At 48.3% G+C, this 18,409-nt stretch overlaps 1 protein-coding gene across 1 annotated transcript in view; it reads right to left on the reverse strand.

Moving 5' to 3' along the window:
- Positions 1–255: 255 nt before the first annotated feature.
- Positions 256–18,409, reverse strand: part of LOC120837727 (lysosomal-associated transmembrane protein 4A-like) — an 18,653-nt gene continuing 499 nt past the window's right edge. The window contains exons 2-6 of the mRNA XM_040207289.2: positions 15,664–15,769; positions 12,064–12,149; positions 8,635–8,736; positions 6,234–6,290; positions 256–503 (exon numbers count right to left, since the gene is read on the reverse strand). Coding sequence (XP_040063223.1) covers positions 330–503; positions 6,234–6,290; positions 8,635–8,736; positions 12,064–12,149; positions 15,664–15,769 — 525 coding nt within the window. The 3' untranslated portion in view covers positions 256–329. The remainder of the gene's footprint in view (positions 504–6,233; positions 6,291–8,634; positions 8,737–12,063; positions 12,150–15,663; positions 15,770–18,409) is intronic.

Consider the following 18,409-nt stretch of genomic DNA (forward strand, 5'->3'; position numbering starts at 1 on the left):
GGAGCGCAACGCAGTTGTCGCAAATCTGAACCGGCTTTTGCAGCCCTCAGGAGAGCGGAAACAGCTGTCTCTGGCTGTGGTTGCGATTCCGGTATGTCGTTGCGCGGGTGGCAGTCCTCTCGCTCGGCGAAGCGCGACACGTAGTTTACTGCATGTGTTCTTCGGGACGCGGGGTCTCCCCTCTACTCATAACGTTTCGCTGCATGGCGCCCTGTCTATTGCGAGTGAAAAAAGTAGAACATATTCTCCTAGACTGGTAAACCAGTCGCACCTACTTCAACGAAAGGGTAAAAAGAAAGCAAGAACACGAGGAGCAGACATGAGCTTCTTCACACAACGTATCCTGAATTGCGCACTCCCGGAGCCGAAGGCGGGGCACTGGGAGGTGGCACGTAAGTCATAGGAGGCACAACTTGAGCGGCAGGCATCGTGCCAACGCCTGGGTTTCTCTCGGCAAACTCCAGTTGCTTGTAGTAGGACACAACTACCCAGAGGAAGTAGATCTGGAAAAGGGAGTGCGAGAGTCACTAAAAAGACTTAGGGCATCGAACGCAAGAGAGGAGGTCGCCCCTCTCCGGCGTTCGCTCTATTAAAGTGGAAAGCGGCTGGAGGAGTTTCTACCCCATACTCTTATTCTGTCACCTACTATTGCTTCGGATGGGTGGCAATTATGATTTTGAGCACCAAGAGGGTTGAAGTGTCAGTACTTTGAAGCGAACCTTAGTGGCTCTTGATGTTGCTCTTGTCATGGACACGTCGTTGCAACGACATGCTATAGGGTTAGAACAAGAAAAGGACATTGGGTTTTTCGGCCCGCGTAAACAAACAACGCAGTTCAGAAAGCTGAAACTCCATGAGAGTGTGACACTATAGCGGTGGTGATGAAATGCTAAAGTTTGAGTACATGACGTTACCTGGATCAACAAGATATACGAGGGAAAACAAAATTTGTCTATGAGCCGAGGTCCCCATATGGTCCGCATCAGACGAGGCAATTTTCGCACGAATTTCGGTGTTGCTGGCGAGTCGTTCCCTAGCTTTTCCCAGGTCCTCGTGCTGCAAGACGAATTGCTGGGTTCGAGTCGGGCTCGAAACGGACGAGCAACTCGGACAACTCGAAGACTTTTGAAGCGGCAGCAGCCAATCAGGGACGCAATATTTTCACGTGACTACCCTGTGGTGGCGATGACAACTACACTTCGTCTCATCCTACGATGGACTAAAGGCCAAAGCCACGAGCCGCCAGGTCCAATCACGTTCCACGCTAAACTATGACACGCTAAACTATGACACGCTTAGCATTTATTAGGTTTGGACGAATAATGCTCCGAATCGAAAAACGCCGCGTCATTTTTATAGCTTCGACACTGCAAAGAGCCAGTACGTCGTGTTTTCTTTCTTTTTTTTTTTTTTTTACAATGTAAAATTGTGAAGTCACTCATTGCTCGATCCGAACCACTGTCCGCCCATTCCCATCAGTGATCCAAGACACGGGCACCGATACGCGCATCGAAGCGAAATACCACGGAATGTCTAAGCTACACGTGATTGGATCTGGTGGTTTGTAGCTTCTGCCTTTAGTCCATCGTAGGGTGAGACGAAGTATAATTGACTTTGTTGGTTTAAAATGGGTTGTGTTTAGGAATAAGTGATTTCAAAAAGATTAGTTAGTATTCTCAACGTTCTATAAAAATTTACAAACACGTTTATAGCACGTAACTGTTTGTCTAAGTAGCGCAAGAAAATTAAAATTTCTTGATCATGGCAAATTGTAACAGTTGGGTTGTTCCAATTTGCCTGTACTCAACGTTACTAGAACCCTCAGTTGGGAAACTCACCGTTGAAACCTGGGCCGCTGGCGTCCACCGAGACCGATCTAAATACGATAACAGCGCCACTCTATCATTTGTCTTTACCGTGGTCACCTTGAGCTTTTAGAAAGCATGTTTTTGCTTAAAAACCAACGGAAAAAACTCTTTTTGTAGTAACTTTTATTGAAGTTTACTGCAATATGAACGGCGCGTGATGCTTTTTAAAATCTTTAGTTCGCAAGGTTTTGCGGCACAATTAATATTGCTTTCTACAACCATGCCTCAACGGTGATTACAGGTAACACGTCCCGACCTAGGCGCATCTTAACATCGGTAGTATTTCGCTGCGCGTCCGCTTGGTAGACCGGAGTGGCACCCTGGAACCCTTTCCACCGTATCTGTTTCGGCGCCAAAATGGCCGATTAAAGCCAAAATAGAAGTCACGTGGAGTTCCTCGAAAGGCTGCTGCGGGAGAAATGGCGGCGTTGTGATCGCCATTAGCTCGGTTCAAGAGTACGGATCGGTTTGACTTTTTCAGAGCAGTCTCTATGGGAGTTTCCCAACTGAGTGGTTCTAGTAACGTTGCCTGCACCGGGAGGTCGCATAAAAGTCGCAGGAAGGAGGGGTATGCGACGTCAAGTTGCTGGGAGAAATGTCTCCGTCTGAATTGGGTCGAAATCAAGAAATGTTCTTGTGGACAACTGTAACATTTATTTTCCTGAAAAAAAAAAAAAAAACTCGACAGGAAGAATGAAAACATTCTCGTCTTTTTGGCTCCATGATGAATTGTAGGCTGAGGCGGAAGTCGGCCTATAGAGAATTTTTGTTTTTTTCTCGTATATTCTCTGGTATATTCGATCCATGGAACGTCATACTCCCACTTTCGCATCTTGTCACTACCGAAAGCGTCAGGTTCTCGCGGAGTTTCAGCTCTCTGCGATGCGTAATTTATCTTTAGGGAAAAAAACAAAGAAAGAAAACATGTTCAATTCTCTTGATCGGGCCCTGCACTTTCTGCCCTAAGCTGGCAGTGCGGTGACAGCTACGCGTCCACTTCGTTACATGACCCTGCCCTCTGCGCGTGGGTACGTATGCCCTTCAGCCAACGCCTGAAAAGCCATGCCGAGGTCAGTCCTTCAAAGTGACCACGGCAGGAAAGCAAAAGGATGCCCCAGCGATAGCCTCCAATGCCGTTAGTGCCTTCTATCGAGGGTACTTCCTTTGCACTAAAGCAGGCTCCTTTTCCGAAGAGGACGCTTTTGGTCGAGTCCCACTAGAGCGACAAACAGAAGCAACCGACACCGACACGCCGCAAGCGCGTGCAGCAAGCAAGCAGGCGAAGGTATCTTGGGCAGACTTGCAATCACTCGTGCTTACTTCACGATCTCCGAGAGACTGCAAGCCTGCCAAAGGTATACCTTCGCTTACATGCCACACGTGCTGGAGGCTTGTGGGTTGTCACCTTAGCATGCACTATTGTTAGCCGTGCGTGCCAAGAGCCCCAGCTAGTTGCTTTGGATGAAACCTCGGAGGCTGCACGAGCGCTCGTGCAGCGAGTGCTCCAGTCAAGGCAGTCGAAGCTAGCCGCTCGCGCTTGCACAGCCTTCGCAGTTAGTCCGTGCTAAGGTGAAATGGAGTATAGTGGGACTTGGAGGTTGGTGGAGGCAGCAGTTACGGTGCCGTGTGGTACGAACTCCTCCTCCTTTCGGAAGAAGGTTCTTCCTACTAAAGGAGCTTAGGCGGTCCGTCTGACAGGAATGTGCCGATGTCAGACGACGCCCTCCATTTGAATCTATTTTCCGCTGGAGACTATTCTGCTAAAGGCGTGGCTGTCACACGGCTGGCGAAATGCTATTTACAACCGACATTGATCGCTTTGGGGCTGGCCACGCGGAGTTAACTAAAAATATTATTTCAAGCTTTTTAAAACCGCTTACAACGTTACAAATGAGTAAACTTGATTTTTTCTGGCGATTTTTAAACTCATGTAAATCAAATAGCTTAGAATATATCCATTAGCAAAGAAGCCAGACACTTGCAACAAGCGAGAGTACAGGAAAGGTACCCGCGATTGTAGAGAGAGTCCAACTCAAACTACGGGGAGCTGTTGCAGTTTAATGGGGGACGCCCTTTATCGGAAATTGGTCGCGGGTGAGCATGCGCTGTGTTATCGCAAGGCTAGGAGGAAAGCAGTTGGGAAGGCGGAGTCGTTCGCAGACGACCAACCTGTTCGTCACCTCTAGCTCGAATTGCAAACGCGGCACATTAACCACATGACCCCGACCGAACGCGGCCCATTAACCACATGAACCCGACCGCGCAGTTGGAAATTCTCTATACACAGCCTCTCTGATTGTTTGCCATCACCCAGCGGTTCTCGCCGTCTACTTATAGGGAAGCAATTGCGATAAATTAAGGGGGCGTGCAGTGTGCCCGTCATTATTACGACGGGATCGAAGGCTCTTACGAATTCCGCAAGCTGCTTCCGTGGCGCAAACCTTGAGCAACCGTAACCTGAGTGAGGCGGTTAAAAATGACCTACCGATGAAAATGACCTGTCTACCGCTATAGGGCCGCCCTGGTCGGGGCTTGAGCTATGTCCGCTTTTGCCTACACTAATTTTACGGTTCACTAAATCATTTCCTTCCTATAAGAACAGCTAGAAATCACTTAACGAATTGTATCTTCCCATAGGTAAACTCTGCACACTGTTTCTACCCGAGTTTCGTGCTTAAAGGGATACTGAACCGAAATTTCGAGCTCACAAAACAAGGGTGAACGGATAGGCGGGACGCTGCAAAGCCCAAAAAACATCACTCATACAGCAATATCTCTACCGGATCGCCGTATTTTTGGAAAAGAAGTGCGCGATTGAACACGGCCGACGAGGCCGACGAGACAAGGTACGTCACGATTCCCATTCCCTCTCCTCCTCGCTACGTCCCGTCAAGCTGGTGAACCGAAGCGAGGAGGAGAGAAGCGAGGCCTCTTCCCCTCATTCTCAAATTCTCCCGGAGGACAATGACGTCAAAGACCTCGCTTGATCGCGCCCTTCTTTTCCGAAAGTACGATCATCCGTTTGAGATATCAATGCATGAGTGATGTTTTGGAGTTCGTAGCGTACCTGCAATGAATATACTACTATCGTAAATTCATGCTGTATCACATGCACTCCTTATAATGTTGTTTTGAGCTACCATTTGGTGATCTTCCCAAGGAACTGAATACAAATTTATTTAATAAATTAAATTTCATATTTTTTTCGTGTGTGTGTGTGAAATCATATCTGCAATATTCCTAAGGATAAGACAACGGGGATCAAAGATTGAACGTTCAACGCACCTATCATAGAATTCTGCGATTCGGGTCTGCACACGCCAGTTGTCAAGGCGCACTGGGTGAAGAACTGCTCGCATCTTGAGACCCGCAGTCGCGAACGCCAAATAAAAACGAACTATCACACAGGGGCTGACGGCCCTGCTAAATACATCCTACAAATCTTCCTTGTGCCAACTGGCATAATCAGCTGGTCGGAGAAGCTAACGCACGATTTTAAAACAAGTGCATGAGTCGGCCTGCTCTGGTGCTGGAATGAAGCTCAATTTTCTGAAAAGAGATTCTTAGGGAAACCACTGAAAACAAGCTTGCGCTTAATATTCGTAACTTATTTTCGAGCGGCTGGCACCATCAAGAATTTAAAAAAAAAATTTAAAAAACAGCAACTCGTACGAACGCTACGCACAGAGGGGGGTTCGTACTGCGGCGGGCGTCGGGTGACGGGGACGGTTAACAAGCCTCAAAGATGGCGCCGAGCCACTGATAGTACCCGCGGCCGCCGAAAGATGGCGCTAATAATGAATGAGGCTAGGTGGCGTAAGCTACCGCCCGGTCCAAAGGGCTCAGCCGTATTCATCCATCCATCCATCCATCCATCCAGCTTTAGAAGGAAAATTAATGTCGTGTGACCCGATGTCACGTAAGCTATATACACCAAATCAGTTTCGCCGTTAAATTTAGCGGCAAATCAATGTCAGGCGACCTGACGTCACGCGACCTATACATCCATTTAGTTTGCCCGCTCAATGTATCGGGGAATTTGATAAAAATAAAGACACTTACCCTCCTAAACGTCCGTTTAATGTCTTCTAAATAGTCTTAAACGATCGCTCCTCAAATGCTGCATTTCATGCAATATACTACTTTAAAAATAAAGGTAGGTCGCTTCCAATTGTTTTTATGCGAATAGTATTAGCGTGTGGTCCTGTATCACTACCGCGTGGTGCACTGTTTACATTCCTAATGTACAGCAAAGATGCCGTCATACCTCAAAGGCCGACAGACCGACCTTGCGCTGTATAAGCACGTCTAATGATAGTTTTTTTCTTCGCACGGCTGTCGGCATACACGGCGAATTCAACTCACTTCAAGAAGCATGGACACCACGAGCGAAGTGAGGGTTCCGGGAGACCACAACATGGCCTGCAATTTAAACACATACATCGTAAGAGCAGATCCCTGTGCCGTAGAATTGGGGTGACCATAATCGCCACAGTAGAAAACGGGACATCGAATCTAAGAAGGCGAAAGGGGAATGGGGGGGAGGGTTGCAGAAAGAGAAGCTGTGGTACTATTTAGTTTAACTCAAACACGCACCTTTTACCAGAGTCCTTCTCTGAGAACACAAGCGCCTTTCTTGTCCAATGAACAATGGGGAAGAAATATTGCCAACCGAAGCAAGCCCAATACACCCTTTTTAAGATCTCATCAATTAAAAATGGCGGTCGCGATTTTTCGGCTTTGTTTTTAGACTTATGCTAGGTGGCGCAAGCTACCGCCCGTTACAAACAGTATAGCCATTAACATCCATCAGAGCCGTATATGTAGAGAGTTTGGCCATTCGTTGGGAAGTATAGGAGACAAAATAGGAGGCGCTATTGGCCGAAACCGGGTTGGGCGTGTTCCAGGGCGTCTTCAGAAATTCGAATGTGACCAACCAGAAGCCGGAAATAATACCCTGGCGGTGGTCGCGAGAAACAAACCTGATAACTGCATTGGAGTAACTCTCGATGGCTGAAAATATGGTACACGTGATGTTTCAATCACGCTCATCAAAAATGATGGTGGAAGAGTGCGACTAGCGGAACGATCGACATGATCTGTACGCCAAACGCCGAGGGCCGGGAATCTGCCGTCCGAGCGGTCACACTCTGTCCGCGCAAAACAGAGTTGAGCGGCGCATTCGTTTCTTACATCTTTCTGCATGATCATGATCAAAACAACACGTGGACCCTATTTTAAACCACAAAGAGTTACTACACTTCACTCTTACGCACTTATTAAAACCATATCCGAACATAGACCTTTGATCAGAACTGTTTCTCGCTACCACCGCTAGGGGATTCTTTTCGGCTTCTGGTTGGTCAAGAGAGCATGCCAAGCCCTCTTTCCGAGTCTGCCGCACGCCCTGGCTCTGCCCGCGCCTCCCATTGACCAAACTCTCTACATATACGTCTCTGACATCCATCCATCCATCCACCCATCGAGCCCGAAGCGTGTGATTGGATCCCGAATCCTCGCCGAACGCTGAGGTGTAGCTCGTGTCCAATACGAGCCGAGCACTATTGGCGTACTCTGATAGCTGGCACATTTGCCACTAGATGGCGCTCTTTTTCGAAAAGGGTCAGGAACGTAGAAAACTCCCCCAGTAGACAGGTCGATGTGAACAAAATGCATTCGCTGTTCAAATCCCAGAAAGCGCTCAACGTACGGTAGGGCTGCTGGCGGTTTATCAATTAACATTCCGATTAATCGATTAATATGCTTCAATTCCCATATTTATTTTTTTTAATTAATATAGACGGTTGGGCAAATGCCGCAAAAAGTCCCATGAAAAGTAAAAAGAATTTTCGTTTTATTAGAGTTCGCTTACGTTTTCGTATTGTCTTCCAGGGTACATCCTTTTAGCATTCTATGTGACTGTCAGCCAGAGCGAATCTATGGCTAAATTAATAATCAACGATGTTTATAAAAAAAAATAATTTCTAAAAGAACAAATGTCGAGTTTTGACACTTTTTGAGATATTATGCCTGGGCCGATACAAAGGATTAATTGAGTAATTAATCGGTTAAAGGATAGCGATTAATCGGTTTGGGAATTTAATTGGCGCCCTGCCTTAACGTGGGGTAACCTTTTCATATCATATTTATTTTTGTAAAACTCAGGCCACTACAAGTAAACATTCCTTGGGGCTTATTTTCTCTAACTCGCTTAGTTAGAACTGATTACGAAACTTTGCGCGTTCGCACGAAAACGGGACATAGGGATTTATTGAGACAAAATGGCTGGATGGCAGAAATGTGCCTCTTAAAACGGGTTTAATTTTTACCGTCTCGTACCGGCGTGAGGTCGTCAATCGCTACAGCGAAGATATTTCTCATCTACAGCTGAGACGCCAGACGTCCAGTGAGGCTGACTAACTTCCGGTTGCGTAAAGATACGTACAACACAGGTGTTCTAGGAATCACTTCCAAACGTATTTAAACATAAAAAAATGGTAAGGGGGGTGGCGGTATTTCAATATTACTCCGAGTGTTTTGTCGCAATCCAACATCTTCAGTAGAAGCTCCCCCTCCAGCACGTGCTTATTGCTTTTCATCGTGTTTTGGCTATCAAAGGTGGAAAGAATACGCTGGGGGAGACGCGACCGTTACTTTTCGTCGTGCTTTGACTGCACGCGCATGCTCGAGGCTTGCGAAACGCCGAAGTGTTATGTAAGGTAAAAAGATCGCTGGAGGCGGAACAACCGAAAGCGAGACGACTCACGGTGGTTGCGAGAACTGCGATCAGGAAGATGACAAGGATCGCTCGGAACACCAAGTCCACGAGTTGACATATCAGGAAAGGCAAGACGCAGAGACGATTATCCTGAAAAAAAGAAGAAAAGACAATAGCTCAAAATATCACAGAACCTACAGAATCTCGCAGATGGCTTGATAGTCTTTCTCTCTCTCTCTGTCTCTATATTTTCGTAGTCTTTAAAAAACGACCGAACAAGTCCCCTTTGTGCAAACTCTGTACGCTTCGCGACACTATTAGCGCGAACAAGCCATCGTCACTTTTATTTTTTGCCAGTATTGAAGAACTGTCTTCAAAACTACTGCAGTGGTGGTAAATGCTCAGTTTGGGTGATAACCTAAGTGGTAAATATTGATGCTCACCTGTATACTCTTTCAAAGTAAACTTCGAAAGAAAGCGCCGAAGTCGCGAGTTCGCGCCAGCAGAGTCGCGCAGTGTAATACGAGTGAATAAGACACTTTGCCAAGGTAATCCGCAACGGGTGTCAAAAAAGCGACGCCGAGGGTGTACTTCATTGTACTTCGTCCCCGTTTTCACCATTCGCAAGGTCCAGGTCGGCCTTAGAGGGGCACCAAACCGCTTTCTGCCATAGTATATTTATGGCCATGACTGAATCTATGGGCTCTAAAGGCTCGTTCACACAGTGGACTTCGAGTGCGACTGCAACCACTGGCGCCTCCTTAAGGCTACTTGCATCGAGCTGTTGCTATGGCGGCACTTACGACGATCCAATGGGGAGTCGCCTACCTCGGAGCAATCGCAGACACCAGGGTGTGCCGTTGCACGAAAAAGGGCAAGACTCTACCCTTCCTCGTCCGATGGCGCCATCTGGTGTCGATCTTTTGATACCGAATTTAATAGAGAAATGGGCCATGGATCATGATGTGGATTACCCGAGACTGTGGTAACGGAGGGGAACTCGGTGGAAGAAAAATGACTGAGGAAGAAGAACGTCCCAAGTTCAGCTACTGCGTTTATTCCCTCAAAGCCTTATATTGGCGACGTGAACGATCAAAAGCGTCGCTGTGGTCGGCCCACCACAATTGGCCGAATGCTGACTATGACGTCAGCAAAGGATTTCTCATCGACGCAAATAAGAGGAATGTAAGAACTTCAACTTTGACGGTGTTGGCAGTGTTGCTTTGAGAGCGCTATGATTTGAGGCTTTCACCAGGCTCATTAGAAACGCCATCGAACTTGTTGTTCACAAGGTAATGACGTCACGAAAGGTAACCAGACAAGGGTGCCACCGAAACATCTCGCCGCTAATAGCCACAACCTATTCACCGAGCACCGACGCCACAGCGCCAACTTTTGGACACGTTCCAACGCACGCTGATCTTCACTTGAACCGTAAACAGTGACCTCAGTTCCAAACTGGGAACTCTTGAGCAAAGCACCCTGCCGACCCACTTTCTGTGGGCTGTGCTGTGCCTTATCTAAACGAGGACTGACAAGTCCCCCAACTGAACCCTTGCCCCCAAAATGACTCATTGCGTTTTGGAGCGCAGCTCTTACCGCTCATTCACACTGGAAGCGGATCCGCGTTCGCAAAGCGGTTGCGAACGCGGTTGTATAAAGATCCAGTACAATGGCACGCGCACTTCATGTCATCGAGTGCGCGTGCAATTGCACTGGATCTTTATACAACCGCGGTCGCAACCGCTTTGCGAACGCGGATCCGCTTCCAGTGTGAATGAGCGGTTAGGCGCCCGTTTCCGGCTTGAGCGGCGTCGCCGTCGCCGTCGGCGTGACTACGCATTGCATTACGGGACGTTTTCCATAATGGCGTCACACGTGAAGTCGAACATGACCTCACGAGGGTCACAAGGCGTTTAAATGTGGCTAAAAAATTTTTCCGCTAAACTTAGCGGGGAAATTGAGCCGCTAAATTTAGCATAAAATTTCCCCGATAAATTATAGGAAAATTTCCTGGCTCAATTAGCGGCGAGATGTTTTGGTGGCGCCCTCCTATGGTTTCCCCTTGTGATGTCATTACCTTACGAGCAACAAGTTCGATGCTGTTTGTAAATAGCATGGTGGAAGCCTGAAATCATTGCGCTCTCAAAGCAACACTGCCAACACCGTCGAAATTAAAGTTCTTTCATTCCTCTTATTTCCGTCGATGGTATACCCTTTCCGACGTCATAGTCAGCTTTTGGGCCAATCGTGGAAGGCCGACCACAGCGACGCTCTCGGTCGCGCACGTCGCCAATATAGCGGGGACATTTCCTCACCAATCTAGCGGGCAATTTTTCTGCTAAATTTAGGGGGGAAATTTCTCCACCAATTATTTCCACTAAATTTAGCGGGGAAAATTTCCCGCCAAATTGAGCGGGGAAACTTCTCCGCCATTTTTAGTGGGTAAATATTTCCGCCAAATTTAGCGGGCAATTTTTCCGCTAAGTTTAGTGGGAAAATTTTCCCGCTAAATTGAGCGGGAAAATTTTTCCACCCAATAGACCCTTTCCGAAATTCAGTCTGCCCACTTTGATCGCTATCATCATCTGTTGAAAGGCATCTGTGCCATACCGATGACGGCCTTCTAGTAACTCATAAAGGAAGACGTTGAAGATGCTTCTAAGCGGATGATCGCGGGTCAGTACGACGCGACAGAGGAACGAAACACAAGAGCTACGCAAGCGTTTATTTCTAATAACTCAGATTCAGTCAATCTGCGGGCGGCACACAACCGGCTTTAAAGCATTTTGGCGTATAGAATTTTCCCGAGGCATCTGAGTGGGTTGGAGCTTTGTTCTGAATGCAGGTTCTTGGTCACCATCGAACTGAAAGTGATCGAGAAAGAACTCACACTGAAGAATTCCTGGCGTGCCGTTGACTTGCAAAAGTGACGGTGTCGATACAAGTTCATTTCCGCCATTGAAATGGCAAAACCTAAACTGCTTTACGAAACGCCAGATGGCACTGAATTTCGGAAAGGGTCTATTTAGCGAGGAAATTTTTTTCGCTAAATTTAGCGGGCACCAGACACTCGCTAGATGGCGCTACAGTTATCAAAATGGCGATACCCCCGATAAAACGCCCAGGCCGACCACCCCTAAGGCCGGCTCTGGCTGTACCCAGCGAAGACACAGCTACTGCACAAGCCTTCCCCTCCGAGTTTCGAATCTCCTTGCGGCCGGTTGCGGAAAGCGTTGCTGGACAGCGGAAACGATCCACGAAAACTCCCTTTCTAGGGAGCATTCGTAGACGGCTTCAGCAGTACGGCTCAGCTCTACGCCAGAGATCGGAAATAGGCCAGGCTATAGTTTCGCGCACGGGCCGTAGATGTGTAGTGGCTTCTTCGTTGCGGGGAGCCTCGTGGAGGTAAAAAAGGGATCTACGAAAACTCCCCCATGTCTGGCCAAGAGAAGTCAGGAATTGCGGATGCCTTACCCTGCGTACCCCCCATAGGCACAGGCAGGCAGCAATGAACACGACGCTGGAGATGATGGCTAGCAGGACGAGTAGAGCGAACGCAGCTGGGGACAACGAAAGAATCCATTTATCAGCGTCTGTTGAGCCATTTATCGTATTGTTTGGTTTTCATTACTCTCCGAATATTAAGGCAACAAGATGTTTCGTAAAGGCCGGTTCACACATACAGCGAAGCGTTTAGTTAGCGCTACGTGAGCGCTCGAAGGAGCGCTCATGTGGCGCTTCCTAGCGCGTGATGTAGCGCTCGGTTAGCGCTTCAGTAGCGCTCTGTTAGCGCTTCAGAAGCGCTTTGTTAGCGCTCTGTTAGCGCTACAGAAGCGCTTTGTTAGCGCTCTGTTAGCGCTACAGAAGCGCTCTCACGCTCCTTGTGCCGTGCTTGCTGCTGCGGAACAGCGCGTGCACGGCGATTCCTTTGTTGTTGTCTTTCCTTTGGCATTGAAGGAAGTAAAACAGCCGCTCTCCAAGCAAAGGGTCGGGCAGGCGATCCAGAGTCATGGACTCTGAGCTACTAATTGATTGGGTACGACCTCATCGATTTCTATTCGATATGCGTGACCTTGGTTTCAAAGACACGCAGTTAAAAATAACCGCCTTCGAAAGAGCTATGTGTCTCGGTCCCTCAGCCTATAGGAACAAGGTTCGCCGGGTACCCTTCGGTATCTCGGTGGCGAAAGATTTCGCGCACCCAGAAGGCTTTTCTGGGCGTTAAACCGTCCACCCACATATGCTATGCGCTAATCGCGTGTGTAAGAGAATTTGTCGCATTTCTATTTCAGCATCCCACAATTCCGCCATGGTGCTGCTGATGCACACCCAAACACATGGAACCAGAACCGCAGTGCACGCGCTAATCCGCAGCACCGCGGTACAAGAAGCGCTACTGAAGCGCTAACAAGGAGCTACTGAAGCGCTAACAAGGCGCTACAGAAGCGCTAATCGCGCGCTGTGTTAGAACTAAGTCACGCGCCAGGAAGCGCCACATGAGCGCTCCTTGGAGCGCTAACTTAACGCTCCGCTGTATGTGTGAACAGGCCTTAAAGCCGCACCCACATTCATACATTATACAAAAGAGTCGGTGTTTTCTGCAGATATGATGGCAGACTTATCTACGTTCACGCCCGTTTGGAGCAACAAGAACTGTCTGGAGACAGATCTTGTATTACCAATGAGTCAGGCAGGTCGTACAACGAATAGACACTACTCAGGCAGTGTCCGCAGACTCGAGTTTTTTTAATGGTAAACAAGCAGTGTGTTCGCGGCTTTAGATCGTCTTCAAATAGTCGATGCAGCTCCAGGCGTGTGAATTCGAAACAGGTTTCGAAGTGGCAGCATCGGCTCCGACACCGATACCACTCCACAAAAACGCTATCTGCTGGTAAGGTGTCTTAGATGGCTATACTGCTGTCCCGATACACAGTGAAGCCGCAGTCACACCTGTGGCAATCAGTTCGTCGAACGACGTTTTATGACAAATTGTTCTTCGCCGACCGTGCGACGTTTCATTGACAGTTGGTTTCACCGAAAAAGGTTGCCGCGTTCGTTTCGTCGGCGTACCTCGCGACATTTCGTCGAAAACACCTTTCCGCGGAAATCGCCTCTGTTGTCGTCACCCGGATGGTAACGTGTACGGTAAGTTCGTCTGCTTCTCGCACAAGGGTTGAGATAATGTCAGAACGCCGAGCTCTTGTCGGCTGATCGAAAACAATCCTCGGTCGACCTCGAGGCATCAAGCATTGAGGTCTACCCACTATCCTTTCAACCAAAGCCAATCAGAGCTCGGAGCCATTCTGACGTCAGAGTAACTCCTGCGCGAGAAGCAGACGACTTGCTCTCCGCATAGCTTGCCGAACCCTTGGCGGTTCTGACAGAGTCTGGTGCAAGCTCTTGTTTGAGATTATACTAAGGTTCCCCCGAGCGGAGAGAGGGATTCCCGCCCGTAGCGCGGACTGTTCAGAAGTTTAAAACTAGGACTCGCAAACTTCTTTTTCCCCTATCAGAGCTGCGAGTTCGCCCTAGTTCCGGTATGCTTCCAGCGAACAAAATGAAGCAGTAATCCCATTCACTTGCTAAAACAAAAATTACATTGTCGACGAGACGTCACCGGAGCATGCATTCACGAAACGATTTTCCACGAAACATCAGTGTCGACGAAACATGTATCCATGAAACGTGCGTCCATGAATAGTTGTCAACAAAACGCGCTCTCGTGAAACGAGTCTCGACGAAACGATTCGGACCCCAGTCAAACTACAAACATCATGAAAAAAAATTTAGAAAACAGTGTTTGCTGCTTACATGATAGCAAGACTATCTGCACTCCTCACGCGTGCTCGAACCATGTTTGCTTCACACGTGTGCAAGCTTTGACCGTATGTCTGCAGGCAGTTTTAATGCGAAAGCATTAACTATCCCATGGAACGGAGCCGCCAGCGTCTGTAACGGCAAAAAACAAAAAATAAATGTTGTTGTTTTTTTTGTTTCGTTTTTGGCTGAGCAAAACGGCTTTCAGATAGCCATTGGCCGGGACGCGTCATAGTTCCAAGGAACGCCACCCCTCAGAGAAGCCCTCTTCCTGGCGCTCCGGCCCGCACGCCAAGAAGGAGCGCGCTCGGCAGCCGCTCCCGCGTCAGGCGTTGCTGGAAGGGGGTGGGGGGCTGCGGCCGCTTCCGCTTTTCTCGGCGCCGAGGAACATGGCGGCGCCTGAGGCATCTATATCGTCAGCGGCCGCAAAAATCGGCAGTAGCGAAACGTTGCAATCCACGCTAGTACACCGCAGGCGAATTAAGCACGCGGGAAGAACGACCATTCATGCTTTCATATTCACAACTCATGAGAAGTGCTTAAGTCATTCATATTAAAAATAGCGCAAAAGAGACGGGACAAAAAGACGAAGAAGCACACAGGACAAGCGCTAACTGGTGCTTGTCCTGTGTGCTTCTTCGTCTTTTTGTCCCGTCTCTTTTGCGCTATTTTTAATATGAATGTCCATTACCAACTTGCCCAGCAGACCAAACTTTTGCAAAGTGCTTAGGTGTTTTCGGAATTTTCACTTTAAAATACCTAACACTTAGTGCCTACATATGAGTCGTAAAACAAAGGTTTGAAGAAAAAAAAACATTATATATTCATTATAGAGTACCTTACGTTTTTAAAGTCCGCCGCAACATCAGAACGGCAAAGCAAGCTTCACCGATGAATTTCTCTGAAAGAAATGGCGTAGACGGGCCACTTTGTACGAATGCACGTTTTTTGTTGAGGTTTTTGAGGGGGAGGAGCATATGGCAGCGCCCACTTCTCTTAAAGGGACCATGAAACAATTTTAAAATCAAATTTCATCCAACGCACGTGGTATAAAGTGTGTTGAAACACCAAAACAAAAAATAGAGAGCCTAAAAATTTTTTCCGCACAGAACGTTTTTTTGTAACATATGTAACAAAATTGCCATAGAAAAAAAGAAGGCCTCAGATAGTGTTCGCAAACTGGCTTTTGTACGCGAGTTTGCCTCGAAGAAATCTTGCATTTGTTTCCAAAGAAGGGGGTCGCAAAAACGCGCTTACCCATAGCCGCGCGGTACAGCGACGGCTCGTTTGCATGGATGTTCGCAGTCGACTTGAGGAACCCGGCGAGGACCGAAGCGGCAGCCAGCGAAGTTGCACTCCCGATCTATAGCGAACGAGAAAAAAATAAAAGCTTAAAAAGTACTCAATCATGCGAACAAGGACAAGGGACCACAGAATGTGCCCCGCACAAACCGCCACATGGTATGACGTCACACAACTCTTGGCGGCCCGATTGGTCGGGAGCGCAATGCTTCCAGAGTAGCTGCGCGCTCTACAATATAGTAAAAAGGCTCACTCTAAGATCGTCTGAGAAGCTCGATGCCTGCAGGCACCAATCTCAAATTTTTATCAAAAGTGTATTTTTGTGGTGGATTTCAGCTTGTGAAATGTTAGAGCGTAGCTCTATTTCTGTGAAAAATGCGGCCAACAAACTTGCCCGGGTCCACGGCAGACGCGTTCGCGAACGCCGCTGACCCTGGCAAGTTTGTTAGTCTCGTTTTTTTACTGCTACAATTTGAAAATTCATGAAGTGAAAAAAAAAATTCCCGACTAAAATACATCTTTTATGAATATTTGAGATTTTTACGTGCAACCGCCGATTTCAGAGCGATCATCGGCATTTATGTCACCCCCCTTTAGGCAACAGCTGTGTGTCAGTGTAGGTCCTGTAAACAAAACAAAACAAAAAAAAGAAAAAAACTCGAAACTGTTTATTGTTGTCTGTTTTCAGTCTCGAGACTCCAGACAATATTGAAAACTTCTTTGTTTACTCGATACAAACACGAACACAATTCATCAAGTCGGTTCTTCATTTCTCTTTATTTAATCACAAGACCAGTTGATGCGGTCGTGGAAAGAGCTGCTCCCATTCCTTTTCGGGTGTGCCCATAGCAACAAACTGTACAGCATAGCAGCTTTACCTAAATGCTTTGTGATTATTTGGTAACCGTGGGCGATTCCAATGTTTACAACAACCAAAAAGCAGACAGGCGGTTTTCGGAGGATCGCCACTTCAGCAAGCAAAAGCGTGCGCCAGTCAAACGCACCGTTATAGAAACGGGAACTCCGTGTCCCCCATTCGCTTTCTGTGGCCCATAAACAACACGGAAGCATACCTATACCCAATCGGCTGACTGGCATTTGCACTCTATTCAAAAAATAAAGAAAAACAAAACATGAAACCTTTTTTTGAAGTGGCAACTGGAAACGCGGGAGCTGACTTGTATCTACACACCATAGAAAAACGAAAAGAAGGAAAACATGAACCTGAAGTGGCAACTGCATACCCGGGAGCGCTTTGAAGGCTGCCTTTACGAACATCGTTTCTCCGGATCACCCGAATCCCCAGCTGCCGCTTCGTCGGGCGCAGGCAAAAGGAAACCTGAAGAAACTTATGGCGAATTCCACTGGTCGTTCTGAAGCGCGCCGGGATCGACATTTCTGGAGCGAGCCTATTCCACTGGGCGATCGGGATCGAGACCGACGTGTTTCACTGGTCGTTTTGGATTAGCTCCCACTCCAGATCTCGATCTGGATCCGAGAAAAGTCGCTCCCACGATTTCGGCGGATTCAACCGGAAGCCAGCCGGGCCAGCCCTCGGCGCACACACGTGACTTCTTTTCCCGTGGGGCATCTCGCCTGATCTCGCCCATCTCGCCTCGGAAGAAGGAGCACGTCGCGGGCTGGGCTCCCAGATTGTCTCGACATCAGAAGAATTCGTAATGGCCGCTTGCTTACCCCTTGGCTCGACAGCCGGTTCGTTTTCCAGGAAGGAGAAGAGAAGGTATTTGCCGCGCTAAGGGTATTCCGGCAATCTTTGCTAGAAGCGACTGAGCCATTCCTGCCGCTCGTGCGTCAAACACGTGACAGCGCCGCGATTGCGAAAACGTCTTCGAAATAACCGCGGCGGCCCCGGAAAGGGATTCCCGGGCAGTCGAATGACGGGAAGGCATCCGCCGATCCCGGAGCAGTGGTCATGTTCTACTGGGGATCCGTAGGCGGCGCGACCCCATTCGGATCGTGTGCTCCAGTCCGAAACTGGTCAACTGATCCCGGCGCGCTCCAAAACGCCCAGTGAAATTCGCCATTAAACCGCGACAACGCTTGCTGTCGCTGCTGCAGCCGACAACGGAACAATGTTGAGGAATGTCGGAGAACTTAGAAACGCGGAAACGCCGCTGCTTCCAGCAGTCCCGAGCCTGACGCACCACGCCGTCAAATATGGCGGATGCCTGTCTGCTGCTTCTGCGCATGCGCCGTGAGAACTCCGGGAAAGGCCCATTCGGCACACATCAGACTTCACGCTTGGCAGCTTCTTGACGCATGGCCATGCGGACTGCATCGTTCACCAAGGCTGAAGGGGTTTAGAAGAGATAGTAAGCCGGCTCGTGGGCTAAAAGAATAGTGAATCAAAACTCAAAATATAAAATTACTATAAAATATGAAAAGGGATACCGAATCGAAAGTTAACCCAACAGCAGCCAAATGACGTTTCTTTTTTTCTTTTCTGAAAGGTGTATTGGCTCGAGTCCGTGCGACCACTGTGAAAGCAGAGACAGGTGTCGAAACAAGGCCAAAAAAAAGAATCGAAATTCGACTCGGGTTTCGCGTTCCTCCCGGCAGGGGCACTGACGGGTTGGAGCTACGTGCGCAGGCGCAGTAGCGTGCCTGGTGGCTTTCTTTGGAAACGTGCTGTTCCCCGAGCTCCTGTCATGGTGCGCCACGTCACGGCGTGTGCCAGAAA

The sequence above is a fragment of the Ixodes scapularis genome, unplaced genomic scaffold (genome assembly GCF_016920785.2).
Source record: "Ixodes scapularis isolate PalLabHiFi unplaced genomic scaffold, ASM1692078v2 PGA_scaffold13__105_contigs__length_92229423, whole genome shotgun sequence".
In the NCBI taxonomy this organism is placed as follows: Eukaryota; Metazoa; Arthropoda; class Arachnida; order Ixodida; family Ixodidae; genus Ixodes; species Ixodes scapularis.